This window comes from Eretmochelys imbricata, chromosome 2 (genome assembly GCF_965152235.1).
Source record: "Eretmochelys imbricata isolate rEreImb1 chromosome 2, rEreImb1.hap1, whole genome shotgun sequence".
Lineage (NCBI taxonomy): Eukaryota > Metazoa > Chordata > Testudines > Cheloniidae > Eretmochelys > Eretmochelys imbricata.
In genome coordinates, this window is record NC_135573.1 from 111,030,916 (window position 1) to 111,050,058 (window position 19,143).

A 19,143-nucleotide genomic window follows, 5' to 3' on the forward strand; every position below is an offset into this window, starting at 1 on the left:
ACAGAAAAAAGTTGTGGAACGATTGTCTGCCGTTGCTCTGACGGAGGGAGGGGCGACTGACGACATGGCTTACAGGGTTGGCTTCAGGGAGCTAAAATCAACAAAGGGGGTGGCTTTACATCAAGGAGTATTTCAGGCAGGACTTCACGGAGGGTTCCAATAAGAAATGGTGCACCTAAGTAATTGTTCTTATTGGAACAAGGAGGTTAGTCTGGCCTCTGATTGATACATGGCTAGATTTACCTTGCTGCACCTTCTCTGTGAGTGATTGCTCATTCTAGAGGAATGAGCCCCCTAAACGGGGGGGGGGGGGAAAGCAAATGAGTACAAAACAAATCTGGTCTATTTCTTGTTTTGATCCACTCCATCTATCTTTTATATCTTTGGGTGGCAGCAGACGGTGCAGAAGGACTGCATGCCATCCACATCTCATGGCTGCCCAGCAGAAGATGATGCAATAGGACTGCTAGCAATCCATATCGCCTGCCTGCTCACCATAAGATGGTTCAATAGGACTGACTGCAGGACTAAAGAGAATGACCTGGTCAAGTCACTCCAAATTTAGTCCCCGCGCCCATGTCTGCCCAGGCGCTCCTGGCCAATGTGGCCAGGAGCACCTCGGACATGACGATGACGGCTACCAGTCATATTGCACCGTCAGCTGTCAGAAGGCAAGGGGTTGCTGCTACTGTGTAGCAATGCAGTACCGCATCTGCCAGCACCCAGGAGACATAGAGTGACGGTTACCTGAGCGGGCTACATGCTTGCCATGGTATGGCGTCTGCACAGATAACTCAGGAAAAAAGGCGCGAAACGATTGTCTGCCCTTGCTTTCACGGAGGGAGGGAGGGAACGGGGGCCTGATGATATGTACCCAGAACCACCCGCGACAATGTTTTAGCCCCATCAGGCATTGGGATCTCAACCCAGAATTCCAATGGGCAGCGGAGACTGCGGGATAGCTACCCACAGTGCAACACTCCAGAAGTCGACGCTTGCCTCAGTACTGTGGAAGCACTCCGCCAAGTTAATGCACTTAATGCACTTACAGCATTTTCTGTGGGGACACACACACTCGAATATATAAAACAAGTTTCTAAAAAAACTACTTCTATAAATACGACCTTATTCTGTAGTGTAGACATACCCATAGAGTGCTTCCGCCAACATGCACGGGCTGAAATTTTGGAAAAGCAGCATCACTTGCCCCATAACCTCAGCTGTGCAAAACACAATGCCATCCACAGCCTCAGAAACAACTCTGACATCATAATCAAAAAGGCTGACAAAGGAGGTGCTGTTGTCATCATGAATAGGTCGGAATATGAACAAGAGGCTGCTCGGCAGCTCTCCAACACCACTTTCTACAAGCCATTACCCTATGATCCCGCTGAGAGTTACCAAAAGAAACTACAGCATTTGCTCAAGAAACTCCCTGAAAAAGCACAAGATCAAATCCGCACAGACACACCCCTGGAACCCCGACCTGGGATATTCAATCTACTACCCAAGATCCATAAACCTGGAAATCCTGGGTGCCCCATCATCTCAGGCATTGGCATCCTGACAGCAGGACTGTCTGGCTATGTAGACTCCCTCTTCAGGCCCTAGGCTACCAGCACTCCCAGCTACCTTCGAGACACCACTGACTTCCTGAGGAAACTACAATCCATTGGTGATCTTTCTGATAACACCATCCTGGCCACTGTGGATGTAGAAGCCCTCTACACCAACATTCCACACAAAGATGGACTACAAGCCGTCAAGAACACTATCCCCAATAATGTCACGGCTAACCTGGTGGCTGAACTTTGTGACTTTGTCCTCACCCATAACTATTTCACATTTGGGGACAACGTATACCTTCAGATCAGCGGCACTGCTATGGGTACCCGCATGGCCCCACAGTATGCCAACATTTTTATGGCTGAATTAGAACAACGCTTCCTCAGCTCTCGTCCCCTAACGCCCCTACTCTACTTGTGCTATATTGATGACATCTTCATCATCTGGACCCATGGAAAAGAAGCCCTTGAGGAATTCCACCATGATTTCAACAATTTCCATCCCACCATCAACCTCAGCCTGGTCCAGTCCACACAAGAGATCCACTTCCTGGACACTACAGTGCTAATAAACAATGGTCACATAAACACCACCCTATACCGGAAACCTACTGACCGCTATTCCTACCTACATGCCTCCAGCTTTCACCCTGACCACACCACACGATCCATCGTCTACAGCCAAGCTCTGCAATACAACCGCATTTGCTCCAACCCCTCAGACAGAGACAAACACCTACAAGATCTCTATCAAGCATTCTTACAACTACAATACCCACCTGCTGAAGTGAAGAAACAGATTGATAGAGCCAAAAGAGTTCCCAGAAGTCACCTACTACAGGACAGGCCTAACAAAGAAAATAACAGAACGCCTCTAGCCGTCACCTTCAGCCCCCAACTAAAACCCCTCCAACACATTGTTAAGGATCTACAACCTATCCTGAAGGATGACCCAACACTCTCACAAATCCTGGGAGACAGGCCAGTCCTTGCCTACAGACAGCCCCCCAACCTGAAGCAAATACTCACCAGCAACCACATACCACACAACAGAACCACTAACCCAGGAACCTATCCTTGCAACAAAGCCCGTTGCCAACTGTGCCCACATATCTATTCAGGGGACACCATCACAGGGCCTAAGAACATCAGCCACACTATCAGAGGCTCGTTCACCTGCACATCCACCAATGTGATATATGCCATCATGTGCCAGCAATGCCCCTCTGCCATGTTGGTCAAACTGGACAGTCTCTACGTAAAAGAATAAATGGACACAAATCAGATGTCAAGAATTATAACATTCTTAAACCAGTCGGAGAACACTTCAATCTCTCTGGTCACGCGATTACAGACATGAAAGTTGCAATTCTTCAACGAAAAAACTTCAAATCCAGACTTCAGCGAGATACTGTTGAATTGGAATTCATTTGCAAATTGGATACAATTAACTTAGGCTTGAATAGAGACTGGGAGTGGCTAAGTCATTATGCAAGGTAACCTATTTCCCCTTGTTTTTTCCTACCCCCCTCTTCCCCCAGACGTTCTTGTTAAACCCTGGATTTGTGCTGGAAATGGCCCACCTTGATTTTCATACGCATTGTAAGGAGAGTAATCACTTTAGATAAGCTATTATCAGCAGGAGAGTGGGTTTGGGTGTGTGGTTGGGGGTGGGGGGTGAGAAAACCTGGATTTGCGCTGGAAATGGCCCAACTTGATTGTCATACTCATTGTAAGGAGAGTGATCACTTTAGATAAGCTATTGCCAGCAGGAGAGTGGGGTGGGGGGAGGTATTTGTTCATGCTTTGTGTGTATAAAAGATCTTCTACACTTTCCACACTGTGCATCCGATGAAGTGAGCTGTAGCTCACGAAAGCTTATACACAGAGGCAGTATTGTGAGTGCACTCAGTCTTGAATCATAAAAGTTACATACTCCTTGTCATGAATATAGGGGGAAGGGTAGCAACCTTTATATATCCTTGGCAACTGTACTGTATTTCTTTATCTGTAAAGGGTTAAGCAGTTCAAATAACCAAGTTGGCACCTGACCGGAAGGACCAATGTGAAAAGAAGATACTTTCAAATCTGGAGAGGAAGGATTTGTTGTTTGTTCTGTGGGTTGTTCCCTCTCCGAACAGAGGGAGAAGCCAAGCAGGTACAATATCTCCTGAAAATATACCTGGAATAATCCATCTAAAACTACAGAAACTGTGAGTAGGGAAAGGAAATGCGTTCGGTTATCTTTTGTTTTGGCTTGTGAATTTTCCTATGCTACAGGGGTAGTTTCATTCCTGTTTTTGTAACTGTGAAGCTGAGCTCAAAGGGGAATCCTCCGTTTTAAATCTTATTACCCTGTAAAGTTGCCTTCCATCCTGATTCTGCAGGTGTGATTCTTTTACTTTTTTCTTTATAAATAAAATTCTTCTTTTAAAAACCTGATTGATTTCAGTGTCCTGAAGACAAAGGGTCTCATCTGAGCTCACATTGCTAAGGCAATTGGTTGGTAGTTTATTCTCAAGCCTCCCCAGGAAAGGGGGTGAAGGAGTTTGGGGGGACAGGGATTCCAAGTCACCCTTCCCTGAATATTTTGTGTAAATCACTTGGTAGTGGCAGCAATATCAGCCTAAGGAATTAGTGCCTTAGAGAAGTTTTAACCTAAGCTGGTAAAATATAAGCTTATGGGGTCTTTCATGTGGGTCCCCACATCTGTACCCCAGAGTTCAGAGTGTGGGATGGTGAACCCTGACACTCCTCTTTCTCACTTTCCCTTGGCAAGCACACAGCACGGCGAGAGCCCTTAACATACTGAGTTCAGCCTGTGGGGGAAGAGGCAAGCTTGGACCAAGGGTCTGGGTCAGAAGGGGATCTCTACAAGCACGTAGGGACACTATTCTGAATACACCATTTTCCACAGGCAGGGGTGATTGAAGCGGATATCTCACAACTGAGGTATCAGACGATGCAAAGGTACATCTCCTGTATGCGTCCAGCTTCAGACCAGGCTGTGCTGCTTTGGTTCCTGCAGAAATAATTGCTGACTGGCACAGCAAACTTTCCTACAATGGGAAAAGAAACACAACAGCTCTGTCAAGGAACCTTCAGCAGAGGATTGCTGAGTACCTCCAGGAAAGTTTCACAGAGTTCTCTATGGAGGATTCCTGGGACATCCCGGTGTGCATTAAACTGTGTAGCTGTACAGGGGACTTAGAAGCAGATGCAAACCATCCTAGGGTTATTTTCTATCCATTATCCCGCTTCTACCATATAACAAAATAAAGGAGAGCTCCACCTCATGTCACCATGCAGTATAAAATCAAAATGAATACTTACCGGAAATCCCCTCTCCTGCTTCAGGCATGCTACAGCCAGAGTGCTGGGATTGGACAGACCCCTCCAGAGTCAAAAAGAGGCCCTGGCTCGCCATGCCACCGGATGACCCTGTCCAACACCCTCCTCCATTTCCTCTTCCATCACTTCATCCTCAGAGTTGACTTCGCTGGCCACAGCCTCCAGTCCCCCGAAAGCATCCATAAGGTTCTTGGTGATGGAGTAGTGGTCACCACCGAGGATGGCATGCAGCTCCTTGTAAAAGTGGCATGTCTTCCACACTGCACCAGAGCAACATTTGGCCTCCCTTGCCTTCTAAAACACCTGCCTTAGCTCCTTAATCTTAACACACTATCTCCATGTCCTTTTCGTGTCCCTTCTGCCCCTGTCATTAGCAATCTGCTTGTACATATCAAAGTTCTTGCAGCTGAAGAAGCACTGCGACTGCACAGCCTCTTCACCCCACAGACCCAGCAGATCCAACTACTCCTATGTACTCCAGGTGGGAGTGTGTTTCCTGCAGAAAGCCGCCATGATCAGATAGGAAGATGCTATGTGAGCTCTCCATGCTGAACAAACAGTAAGTGAATTTTCAGAAATACCCAGGGCTGTAAAGGGTAGAGTGCAAGCCTATTTACATGACTGCAGGGCAGCGGAGCTGAAACTGCTGACCAGAGCGGTGATGATGGGCATTACGGGACACCTCCTGGAGGCCACTTATGGAGACATAAGCAAGCACAGTATCTACACTAACACTATCGCACTAACTTCATCATTAAAAGCTCTATGCCACTCATCAAGGTGGTTTTATTATGTCTGTGTAGCAGGAAAATTAAATAGGCGGGGGGAGGAACGTTGCAGTATGTACACCTCCACTGTTTCACTGACAAAAGCTGACTTTTGTCAACAGAACTGTATAGTGTAGACAAGGCCTTATCTGCAAAGCAAACTCTCTCACCACAAGATCCAGCAGATTACTGACCAAACTTTCAGGTCAGGACCTCAGTTGCCAACTTTCATGTGGTAAATGAGAACCTGACTTTCACAATAAGCCAAAAATCAAGTTAACCCCATTTCAAAACAAGGCCAAAACAAGCCAATCCCTAAAAACCCCACCACGCTATGTAACTAGATCCCCCAGCTTGCAATCTGGGACTGTGGTGGGCCCGCTGTGCACCCCTGATGCTCTCCCACATTTTGCCAGGAGCCAATCAAAAAAAAGAAGCAACAAGCCAAAAAACTATCCAACAAGCAACTCACAAGCCAATTAAGACAAAAACAAGCCCAACTTCTATTACCAACATGTGAATTATTCAGTTTACCAACACTCTTATATTTGACCCAACTTACCACAAACTTTTAGACATATATGACTGAAATGGAATTAGATGTTACCTAACGGATTTCCACAGGAACATGTTTTGCAATTGACAGAAACAGATTTTCAATTTTGGAAGTAGAATCACAAGTGACTTAATTAGCACAGCTGGAGCAGGGCGGGGGGGAACAAACCACTAATTCATATAGCCAGGGGCCGAATCATGTATTCCTTGTGCAGCTTACCTTCTATTGCCATAGGACAATGCATTAGGTAATAGTACCATCTGCTTAACTACCTGCTCCAGAACTCAACTTATTAAACCTGGCATAAACACATACTGATACACGCAAAAATAGTTTAGGTATTTCATATGCTTCTTCTGCACATATTTCTTTGGACTAAATCAGTTTGATCTCCAAGAAAAACAGTTATGTATATAAGGACTTCTTTTTTATATTACCTACCTCACAGAAGAAATATCCATTCATATAATTCAATTTTTTATATGTAACATTTCAAATCATTTTTATAAGATTCTTTCATTATCATCTCAAGAAGAAAACCAGTGCTAAATCAGTGCCAACACAATAGTTATACAACAAAGTATTTATAATCATGGGTCATCTCAACAGTCAGTAAGGGAAAATATGAGCTCCAGAGAGATCCAAGTCAAAGGAATGAGTACTCAATACAAGCCAAAAAATATTCAAAGCAAAACCTGCCTAAAGCAACTATAGAAAAAGAAGCCTAACAGGAAGACCAGAGACTGGGAAATAATGTGGACAATGGGAGTCTGAGATTTCATCTGAAGTTAAAGCACACTTTGGAGGCATCCATACCAGAATTACAGCTTTAAAAGCAAAATATGAAATCCTAGACTTGTGAATGATAGTTTGTTTTGCAGGGAAAAACCCCTCTACAGACACACAAAAAGGTAGAGACTCCACATGTGTTCTCTTATGAAGCCTATGTTGCTAAACAAAGATTATGGGAAACCAAAGAAGAGTTAGTATCAGATTATCTCCTCGCAATGCCTGGAGCTACTGTGGTCTTAGAGAGAAGCTGGTCGTGAATTGGATGCAGCAGACAACCCAGATAACTGAGAGTCGCAGGTACAAATTCTATAAAAAATTCTAAATAAATATATGTTGAAGTTCAATATTCTTGTACGCCTTAAGTCCAGAAAAGGGAAGGAAAGTTTAACAGTCAAGCAGTCAGTGCTTGTAGGAGAGTCTAAAGCAACTTCAAATTTACATAACAAAAAAGCATAAGCAGCTCCGGCAGGCTGTTTTACGAATCAAGAGAACATCTGACTGCAGCTGCAAATGCCATAGATCTTAATGAGACAAAGTGGATGAGGTAATATCCTTCATTGGACCAGCTTCTGTTGGTGACAAAGACAAGCTTACAAAGCTCTTCTTCAGGTCAGCAAAAATAACCTGAAGAAGAACTCTGTGTAGACCTGAAAGCTTGTATTTGTCACCAACAGAAGCTAGTCCAATGAAAGATATTACCTCACCCACCTTGCCTCTCTAATATCTTGGGACCAACACAGCTACAACACTGCATAGATCTGAATGACGTTCAACGGAATCAACTAAGAACACATCAAGAAACATCCAAGTGAAGTCATTTTGCAAGATTTATGCTCCAATATTGTGGTGTGTCAAAAGAGCAGACCACATGATATTTTAGAAAATGAATGTGAGTACATCAAAGAAAACAAACTAGATAGCACAATAACTCGATGTAATGTTGATTGTTTTTCTGGAAGCAAGAGGGTTTGGGGACAACAGAACAGTGTTCTTATTGCACTTGATCAAATTAAAAAAATCAACATCGATCCATTCTTTCCTCCAATCCAATAAGCAAATAAAAGAGTAATATTTTCTTTAACATTTAAGTTTAAAAATCTCTTCAAAATTAGCGAGTACCACCACAGGTGGGAGGTGAGTTTATTATACTATGAAGCCAGATGACCCTAATCTACTTAAATGCAAGCTGGGTGGCTTTTGTATTAATCAAGTATAGCCTGCCCCAGCACAGAGATCAGTTGGGCTTCAGCGGCATGAAAAACTGGATAGTTGTATAATTATCACACTCTAAGTATATAATATTCTATGGATAACTATATAATATATGCAAAGATATACATTAGAACAACTGCAGGATTCGGAATGTAGTAGAAATAAAGGTTGCAAAATCAAACTCTCAATAATTAGGAAATGCTAAAATTAAGGTTGTCTGGGCAGCCTAATTTTAGAAGATTATTTTATAACATTATGTAACCTAATTACATGATCACATACTATATTCCCCCACCCCACAGTATTCCTGCCTCACTCAGTGCACAGGATGAACAGTGCTCTGGGTTTGAGGCAGCTGTTCAATGTATCTATCCTCATCATTAAATTAATAGCCCCTGACTTCTTTACTGCACACCATTCAAAACCTGCAATCAATACAGAGTTTTCATTTTCTTATGATCTTATTTACTACTTGTTCCCCCTATAATATTTTGATTAGAGAAACAAACCATGGGGAAAAGAAATATTAGTATGAAAATGGAAGGACATACCTGCTGAGCAATTCCAATCCAGCAGAAAACTTTGGCAAATACTGAACAGCCCTGTAAACAGAATAATAAAACCACAGAAGTTAAAAATGGAAGAGAATAAGGTCAACCAATCCATCTCCTTGTCAGTACAGAATTATTCACTGCCATCTCCATTTGCTACCATTTTGTCTGGTCTCGTTCAAAACATATGACGCAATCTACTTTACAAGAATATAAAAATACAAAACCACTACATTTCACTGTCAAGCTGATATCCACCTACGTTTTCCCTTTTTCGCTTATTATTGCATTAGACCCCTTAACTTTGCTTTATTCTTGGTGTTCATTAGAAACAGACAGACAATGTACAAGGCAATTTTTTGCAGATGCATTGGCAAGAAAGACATTGCATCTAATACTAACTTTAAGAGTAGATTATGAAATCATGATTACAATGATGTTTAACTACTTTTGAATTAATATGCTGACACTAATCATTAAAGCCCAAAGGTTTTGCATTTAATGCACTCTACATTAAAACTGTGGTAGCTACAAAATTGAAAGAATCTTTGCCAGCCCATAATCTAATATTTCCTATGTTGGTCAGAGCTAATATACATACACACCAATAGGTATTACATGCACAATATTAACATTTGTGTGTGTGTGCATGGGGAGGGGAATCATGCTAAACTGTACTATGCTTATTCTTGCTCACTTATGCCAAGACATGTATCCCACAATGCGCTGGGACAAATCTCTCTCAGCACATGGCTCAGGCAAATACAAAAACTGCCAAAAACTAGGTGAATGAGTTTTATGAAACAAAGGTATAATGCGGTACATTATTTCCTTGTAAGGTGTATGAATGCTTTGCATTAAGGAGTATTTTCATACCCCTCAATGTTTGGAAGGTAATAAACAAAACAAAAGACGGGAAAGTACAGGAATGCACCAATGACAAAGCTGGCACAAGATGGTTAGTTAAACTTTAAGTGACATGAACAGTGAGTGCTGCGCAGCTTATAAACAGCTATCCTATAAAAAGATGGCTAGCTTAAGTGGCATTTGGGAAGCACATCTTCTGTGGAAGGTGAACTGAACAAGCTGCAAGACTGAGCTTCCTGGGAAAAACCAATGTACTCTCTCTTTCCTTCCTGTACTGCATTGCTTTGTCTTTAAATGATAAATCTGGCTTAGCTTGGTTATTTGGTTTCTTGAATATTTTTAATATTGAACTGCAAGTACAGTCAATTAGTCGGCTATAACTCTTAGTCAATAAGTATAATTTATGAGCAAGAATAAACTTAAATATAAAAACAATGTTAGTTAAAATGCTTCTACCACATATTAAATATTAGTAAGACTTTATAAATATATTGTACTACATCTAGGGCTGTCAAGCAATTAAAAAAATTCATCATGATTAACTGCACTTTTAAATAGCATATCATTTTTTAAAAATATTTATGGAGGTTTTCTACATTTTCAAATATAATCATTTGAATTACAACACAGAATGCAAAGTATACCGTGCTCACTTTATATTTATTTTGATTACAAATATTTGCACTGTAAAAAACAAAAATAGTATTTTCAGTTCACCTAATACAAGTACTGTAGTGCAATCTCTTGATCATGAAAGTTGAACTTACAAATGTAGAATTATGTATAAAAAAACCTGCCTTCAAAAATAAAACAATGTAAAACTTTAGACCCTACAAGTCCACTCAGTCCTGCTGCTTGTTCAGCCTATCGCTAAGAGAAAGAAGTTTGTTTACCTTTGCGGAAGATAATGCTTCCTGCCTCTTGTTTACAATGTCACCTGAAAATGAGAACAGGCATTTGCATAGCACTGTTGTAGTCAGCATCGCAAGGTATTTACGTGCCAGATGTGCTAAAGAGTCATATGTGCCTTCATGCTTCAGCCACCATTCCAGAGGACATGCTGATGACGGGTTCTGCTCGAAAACCATACAAAGCAGTGTGGACCGATGCATGTTCATTTTCATCATCTGAGTCAGATGCTACCTGCAGAAGGTTGATTTTCTTTTTTGGTGGTTTGGGTTCTGTAGTTTCCGCATCAGAGTGTTGCTCTTTTAAGACTTCTGAAAGCACGCTCTATACCTCATCCCTCTCACATTTTGGAAGGCACTTCAGATTCTTAAATCTTGGGTCGAGTGCTGTAGCTATCTTTAGAAATTTCACTTTGGTATCTTCTTTGCGTTTTGTCAAATTTGTAGTGAAAGTGTTCTTAAAATAAACGTGTGCTGGGTCATCATCTAAGACTGCTATAACATGAAATATATGGCAGAACGTGGGTAAAACAGAGCAGGAGACATACAATTCTCCCCCAAGGAGTTCAGTCACAAATTTAATTAATGCTTTTTCTTTTTTTTTTTTTTTTAAACAAGCAGCATCAGCATGGAAGCATGTCCTCTAGAACGATGGCCGAAGCATGAAGAGGCATATAAATTTTTAACGCATATGGCACGTAAATATCTTGCAATGTCAGCTACAACAGTGCCATGCAAACACCTGTTCTCACTATGCATCCGATGAAGTGAGCTGTAGCTCACGAAAGATTATGCTCAAATAAATTGGTTAGTCTCTAAGGTGTGCCACAACCTTTTCTTTTTTCAGTTGACACTGTAATTAAGAAGTGGGCAGCATTATCTCCCGTAAATGTAAACAAATTTGTTTGTCTTAGCGATTGGCTGAACAAGCAGTAGGACTGAGTGGACTTGTAGGCTCTAACGTTTTACATTATTTTGTTTTTGAGTGCAGTTATGCAACAAAAAAACTACATTTGTAAACTGCACTTTCATGATAAAGAGATTGCACTGCAGTACTTGTATAAGGTGAACTGAAAAATACTATTTCTTTTATCAGTTTTACAGTGCAAATATTTGTAATAAAAAATAACATGAGCATTGTACACTTGGTATTCTGTGTTGTAATTGAAATCAATATATTTTAAAATTTAGAAAAAATCCAAAAATAGTTAATAAATTTCCATTGGTATTCTATTATTTATCATTAAGATTAATCACAATTTATTTTTTTATTCACTATTAATTTTTTTGAGTTAATCAAGTGAGTTAACTGCAATTAAATCGACAGCCCTAACCACACCAAGACTTTCCTCACTTCAGACTCCTGAAAGACCCTCAGAACGGAGTGAAACTGCAATTATATCAACTGTTTGAATGATGGTGTATGTGATATAAATAATATGACTCAACAGTTGTTCATTAGTCAGACTCACAGATTAGGCTAAGTTATGTTTGGTTCAGAACCTGGTCAGTGGAGAGGAAGCAAATGTGGTTTAAAGCCACCTTTGTGTTCACCTAGTCTGAGGCTAGAGGCGAAACTAACCCAGTGTTTCCCAAAAAGTGGGTCCTGACCTCATGTCACAGGAAGGATCTAGCAGGAAGCAGTGTGGGAAGTGGAATCTGAGCAGCAGCAGCACAGAGGAAATGGGCGGAGCCAACGAGTTGTCAATGAGCAGCCTCGTAGTGACACAGGCTCAGCAGCAGAAAGAGAGGGGCCAGCTGGGGCTGCAGGAGGGGGCAGGGCTGGGATAGCCAGAATAAGGGAGCTAGGGGAAGCTGAGCACCAGACTTGGACTAAGAAGAAGGCTGAAGAGTGAAAGGGAGAGCACACTGTGTTGCAGGGCTGGGAAGGGAGAAGACAGCAGGGGCTGGAGGGCTGAGAAGAGGAGGAACAGAGGGGTAGGATGGCAAGGGGTGGCAAAGGGGTAATGGTAGGTCCCCAAAAAAAGAAAAAATGCAGGTGCTGGGTCACCTTAGTAAAAAGTTTGGGAAGCAGTGCTCTAACCTATTGCTCGCTGCAACAGCCCTCTAACATATTCTGTCAGCCAAGAATCACTAGCACACAAGGATCTCCGGTCACACCTCCACAATCTCAATAATTAAAGGCCTGTGTTTTTCACAAAGGCAAAACAACATGAAATAAAACAAAAATCAAAGTAAAAAAAGGAAAAAAAATGGAAAAAAAGCATTGCGCAAGTTTGGCCTGCCCACCCTATCATGACAGGAGCCACTACCCCACCTCACTGCCCTCCACCCAACGGCTCCCAGCCTTCCAGGAAGCAGAACCTGCCACCCCCTACCAACGGCCATCCAGCCCCCACTTCCCATCAAGGGACTTCCGCCCGCTGATGCAGGGCAGGACTCTACCCTGCCACCATCCCAAGGGCTTCCCACCCACCCCCAGGGGGACAGAACCCAACTGCTGCCCTCCCTCAAGGGTCTCTCACTAAGACCTAACTGTCACACCTCCCAAGGGCCTCTCACCCACCCTGGAGCAGAGCTATATAAGCAGAGATAGGGGAAGGGTTCCTGGTACTAATTGGGAAGCTGGAGCTCAGTGGGGAAGGGGAAGTAGAAGAGGGGTGTCTGGGGCTAATGGAGACTAGGGGGTTTGACATTCAATGGGAGAGAGAGACTATATAAGGGGAAATGGGAGCACCCCAGGGAAGAGGACGGGGGAAGGAAGCAGGAGGGGTTGGGAAGATCTCATGGGGTTTGAGACATTGAGTGAGGATGGACATGGGGAGGTTATCAGGAGGCTTCAGCACAGGGTACATCTAGGTAAAATGACGCGGTGTAGATAAACTCGGATTTATGGCCACTGTTTTTATTTATAGTTATCTGGGGTAATTTATTAATGTAAATGTAATAAAGAAATAAAACATTTTAATAGATAAACAAAATAAGAAATTTCTGAAAAATAAAAAGAATTTCACAGGACTCTACCAATAATTCCGTATCACTGCAACACAAACTCTACAAAGCAGGACTAGAAAGGAATAAAAGAGAGCCAGTTATGCCATTCAGGCAACTTATGCAATATAGCTATGCAAGGGGACTCATCAGCTGCCCTTTCAAAGCAGTTCTCTGTCCCCCCCAACCTTTGACACACAGGAGCAGCACAAACAGGATGGAGGATTCAGACCCTAGTCTTCATGAACTTTCGCTGTACAGAGTTCATGTTAGCATATCAACAACAGAGCCTACAGAATCAATGGCATTACTTCAATATGCCACCTGCATTAAAACATTATTTATTTGTATTACTACAGCACCTATGAGCAATACATATGCACAGCAGGGAGTTTCCTAAAATTACTAATTCAGCCTTCTCTCAATAAAATATTTTAGCCTTGGCCTACATTATGGGCAATTGCAACTTTTTAGTTATAAAAGACTGATCTTCCAAAAGTTAACAACTTCTGAATTGCAAAAATGTAGTGATCAGTTTAATTTATTTAAAATTGCTCTGGATTTTTTGTTTGGGTTTTTCTGTTATTTTAAAAAGGAAATAAATGTCTGTAACACCACTTTCTGGATGAAAGCACATATACAATGCTTCACAGCAAATCATATTTGAGACATTGTATATAACTATAGCAAAATTAACAAGAGTACTTGTGGCACCTTAGAGATTAACAAATTTATTAGTCTCTAAGGTGCCACAAGTACTCTTGTTCTTTTTGCGGATACAAAATAACACAGCTGCTACTCTGAAACCTATAGCAAAACTGTACTTTTCTACAGTTGAATATTGTACAAAGATGACATTTATTCATGTTGAAAACAGAACGACATTTTACAATGCTGACTTCAGAAACATTATAACCAATGCCATTTTCAGCTATGCTGCAGAATGATTTAAGATTTCTCTTCTGAAGTTACCATCCCTTTATCACCGATATTTTTTAAGCAAAGAAAGGCTCTTATTTCTGTTCTTACACTTAAAAAATACCTCATAACATAGGAAGAACGATTGTAGTACACCTCTACCCAGCTATAACGCTGTCCTTGGGAGCCAACAAATCTTACTGCATTATAGGTGAAACCGCATTATATCGAACTTGCTTTGATCCACCGGAGTGTGCAGCTCCCCGTCCTGCCATCCGGAGCACTGCTTTACTGCGTTATATCCAAATTCATGTTATGTCGGGTCGCGTTATATCGGGGTAGAGGTGTACTTAAGAGTCACATGGAGAAAGATAATAAATTCAAGTGTCATATAAATGTTTTGGGCAGTGATACTGTTTAATTTACTATATTATAAAGGACAATATACTTTAGTTACAGCAAACATCAAACTTTAAACTGAGTGCTGAGCACCAAAAAACGGCTAATTTTAAAAAGTGGGAACTAGAGTGTTCTATTAAACCATAAGTTTCAGGTACTCCGATCAATAGAGCAGCATATTCTTCATCAAAATTTCAGTGTTATGTAAAATACTATGTAAATAGTTTTGCCAAAGTATATTAGCTATGTTTAAACAATGTTTTCATAAGTAAAGACATAAGACAAAACTGTATATTTGAGCATACAGAAGTACCTCTGCTTGCTTATTTTTGCTTCTCTTGATTTGTCACCCAAAGTCTTCAACCTAGAATTCAAAACAAAAGCATCAGGCCTTTGCTAACTACCACAATAGAAAAAATGCTTGACACAATAGGTGCCTAGGGTGCATCTTAAGGATTATAAATGTCAATTTTGCTTTAGTTTATTTGGAAGCGAGATCCGTTTCCCCATTTATTGTATTTTTCAAGACTATTACATTAAGTGATTTTTCCATGAACTGTATTCCACCTTTCTTCTCTCACACAGTACTGTACAGACAGCTGCATATTGGATTTTCAAATGTACCTAATATGATTTAGGAGTACAAGCCCCATGTACGCATCTACACAGTGACTTCCGCTCCTGAATCACTTGCATCTTGTCTACACAGGAATGTTTTATCAGTTACACAGGTATAAAACCCTGTGTGGAAACTCTTATAGGACTAAGTGTGACTATTTTTTGGTTTAGCTTAAACCCTTCCCAAGCAACATATGTAAAACCAAAGAAACCCATTTATTCTGGTATAAGAGTTTCCACAGAGGATCTTATATCAGGATAAAAATTTCTGCACCAGGGCAGGGAGTTTATACCGGTTCAACTCTATCAATTTATACTTCAGAAGTTATATCATAAAAACTTTCTTATGCAGCCAAGGTCTTAGGCGTGTTTGAAAATTCCCACTCCCCCATGTCAACAAAACTTCTTTGGGAAATTTCCCACCATTGCATTACCACTAGTACAACTGCATCATTGTTTTTGGTAGTAAAATCCCTCAGGCGCTTCAACTGCAAGTAAAGCAATACCTACAGACCAAAAAGATAGGGACTTCTCACCCTTCCAACAATGGTGCAAATTTATAATCCTCTAAATCAGTGGTTCTCAAGGGTTGCAATCCCATTTTAATAGGATTGCAAGGGCTGGCATTAGACTTACTGGGGCCAAAGCCCTTGGGCTTCTGCTTTACCCTCCCTCCCACACACACACTGGGCGGTGGGACTCATGCAGACTCAGGCTTCAGTCCCCCATCCTGGAGTCATGTACTAATTTTTCCTTGTCAGAAGGGGGTCGCGATGCAACGAAGTTTGAGAACCCCTCCTCTAAATTCAAGTGTCAGTATAAGAACAAAGGATAACATTTTTCAAACACACCTGGATCCATTTTCAAAAGAGACTGAGGGTAAGACTACGCCTGGTCTACACTACACGGCTAGCGCAACGTAAGCTGCCTTGCATCAATCTAGCTATAGAACTGTCCTCACTTAAATTTGGCTCCCACTGACTTAAGTGCCTCTATATGCCAATTTACTAACTCCACCTCCCCAAGCATCATAGAGTCATGGTCAATGTAATTAGGCCGATGCAGTGTCAATGTAGACACTGCATTGCTTATGTCGACTGATAACTGGCTTTCAAGACCTGTTCCACAATGCCCCACACTGACAATACAATCAATACAAATACTCCTGGTGAGTACATGCACCACCTACACAAGTTTCAGAGTAACAGCCGTGTCAGTCTGTATTCGCAAAAAGAAAAGGAATACTTGTGGCACCTTAGAGACTAACCAATTTATTTGAGCATAAGCTTTCGTGAGCTACAGCTCACTTCATTGGATGCATCAATGAAGTGAGCTGTAGCTCACGAAAGCTTATGCTCAAATAAATTGGTTAGTCTCTAAGGTGCCACAAGTACTCCTTTTCTTTTTGCACCTACACAAGGAGGGAAGTCTGCACATAGACAAGCAATTTAATAATTGCGGGGGCTGTCTGCCAGCGTAAGTTAGGTTAACATAATTTTGTACCTTAGACATGACCTATGCTACGGAGACCATACCACCAGAGCTATGCCGGCATAGCCCCATAGTGAAAATGCAGAAGAGCTTTTTTTCCCTATCAGTGTAGGAACACCACCTCTCCAACAGAGGACAGAAGCCCCCTTCTGTTGACATAGCTGCATCTACATGTGGTGTTACCTCAGTGCAGCTATGTCATCAGGTTGTATAGTGTAAATCAAGCCTTAGGCTCCTACATCCCACTGACTTTCAATGAGATTTATTTATCAGATCCCTAAGTGGCTGGACAAGTCCACAGGAAGCAGCCATAAGTCAGAAACCACTGCAAATAATAAAGTTCTAGAAAGTGGGTGGGGGAACATTATCTTTTGGTAAGTGGGATCTTTCTCCTGTAAATACAAGGATGTGGGGCAAATTAAACTGAAGCTCAGATTTCTACTTTTGGTTTTCCCTTCCCACTCCTAAAGTGTGGGTGGAGCCATTCCTTCCTTCCCGCCTCCTCCCCTCACATGACAGTTACCCCTTCTACAGGCAGCGACGCTAACGAGCTTTTAGCGAGGTGTGTAAACTCCAGGGCCGCCAATCAAATCGCTACTTTGGTCCAGGAAGTTTTGCTGGTCAGTTCTTTCAAACCATGTTTACCACACGCCAACACGTCTCCATTCCCGTTTCCCCCACTCCCTACAACGCGAACACGACCAAACGCCAGAGTTACCCCGCGCCCGCTCCCCCGGCGCCTCCAACCACTTCTCACCGCCTCCCGTTTCAGTCTATTAGCGTTGCAAGCCCCGTGCCCGTGGGCGGCGGTCGGGGGTTATGAAGGGCCGGGGGCGCCCCAGGTGACAGGTCTGCATCAGCGCCTTGGGGCGGTGCCGGGGAGGCACAGCCCGGAACTAGGGGCGCTGGGGCCCCTTCCCTTGGGCCCTACCGCTCTCCAGGAAGCGGCCTTTTCCGAGAGCAGCGGTTCCCAACCGGAGCCTCCGCAGCTGCCCGGAAGTTTCCCGAGGCTGCAACCGGTGCCGCAAGGCAGGGGCGGCTCTACCAATTTCGCCGCCCCAAGCAGCCGCCGGAGGACACGGCCGGCCGCCCCCCGTTCTCAATGCCGCCCCACGCACCTGCTTGGAAAGCGGGTGCCTGGAGCCGGCCCTGGCCGCAGGGATAGCCACAGCCAGCGCCCTCTCCCCCACACAGCGCGGGGAGGGGGGGGGCTCCGCGGCCGCCCCGGGTCACAGCCTGGGCATGGGACACTGGCTCCCCCCGGGGTCTGGGCGGGCCCCTAGGAGCAGTGGGGCAGAGACCGGGACATGGGGCTAACGATGGCTGAAACTTTCGGTTTTGAGCCACTGTCCGGATTTCAGCCTGTAACCGCCCGGGGGGGGGGGGGGGGGGGCTGCGACCCTGCCGGACGGGGCAACGTGCCCCCGAGTCCCGCCCGGCCTCACGCGCGCCCCCCCCCCCCCCCCCGACCTCACGCGCGCCCCCGAGTACCGTTCTCCCCGGCGGGGACTTGGAAGAACTTTCTCCCTCCGGGGCTCCGCGCGCGGAGGGGAGGGGCCAGGCCGGCGCGACTCACCCCGAGGTGAGGTCTTGCTGCACGCTCAGCAGCCGCTCGCGCAGAGTCTCAAACATCTTTCCCTCGCCTGCCGGCCGCCCCACCTCCGCGCGCGCGCGCGCCTCCTCCCTGCCGCCCCTCACTCTGCAGCACGAGCGCCGCACGGAGCGGAGCGGGGGTGGAGCCTCCTACCTCCGCGCGCAGAGGGGGAGGGGAAAAAGGCGTCTCTCGTGCGGCTATTGTTACCGCCCCATTCCGGCGACGGAGGCCCCGCCCCGGAGCCGTTGATGTTCCCTCCCCTTCCGCCGCCGCGCAGTGATGTCATGACGTAGGTCAAGGACCGCGACGAGGCTGCTGCCTTCTGCTTTTCCCCGCCGACCTGTGCGCGCGGTCTCCCTCTCGCGGGCGGGAACTCGAGGCCTCCGCGCCTGTACGGGGCGCCTCGCGCGGGAGCGCAGTCGCTGGGATGGACGCGGGCGGTGGGTGGAGCCGTGGTGTTGGCGGCCTGTGATACCCCGGAGGCCCCTGGGTGATCTGGTGGTCCCAAGTTCTGGCCTTAGACTCTGTTCCTCTGTGGCCCCTGCCATGGTGTCCCACCGTTACCACAGCCGCGCGAGCCCTTTGGAAGTGCTGGGTCTGTG

General features: G+C 44.1%; 1 protein-coding gene across 5 annotated transcripts in view; it reads right to left on the reverse strand.

Moving 5' to 3' along the window:
• DTNBP1 (dystrobrevin binding protein 1) overlaps nucleotides 1–18,715 on the reverse strand; it is a 191,520-nt gene extending 172,805 nt beyond the window's left edge. For 2 of the 5 annotated variants that reach the window (XM_077810607.1, XM_077810609.1), the window contains exons 1-3: nucleotides 18,524–18,712; nucleotides 15,152–15,202; nucleotides 8,795–8,845 (exon numbers count right to left, since the gene is read on the reverse strand). In XM_077810607.1, the coding sequence (XP_077666733.1) occupies nucleotides 8,795–8,845; nucleotides 15,152–15,202; nucleotides 18,524–18,579 (158 nt within the window). In that variant the 5' untranslated portion in view covers nucleotides 18,580–18,712. Of the gene's footprint in view, nucleotides 1–8,794; nucleotides 8,846–15,151; nucleotides 15,203–18,523 lie in introns of all 5 variants that reach the window. The other 3 variants (XM_077810604.1, XM_077810606.1, XM_077810605.1) reach the window with 3 other exon arrangements.
• Nucleotides 18,716–19,143: the final 428 nt, after the last annotated feature.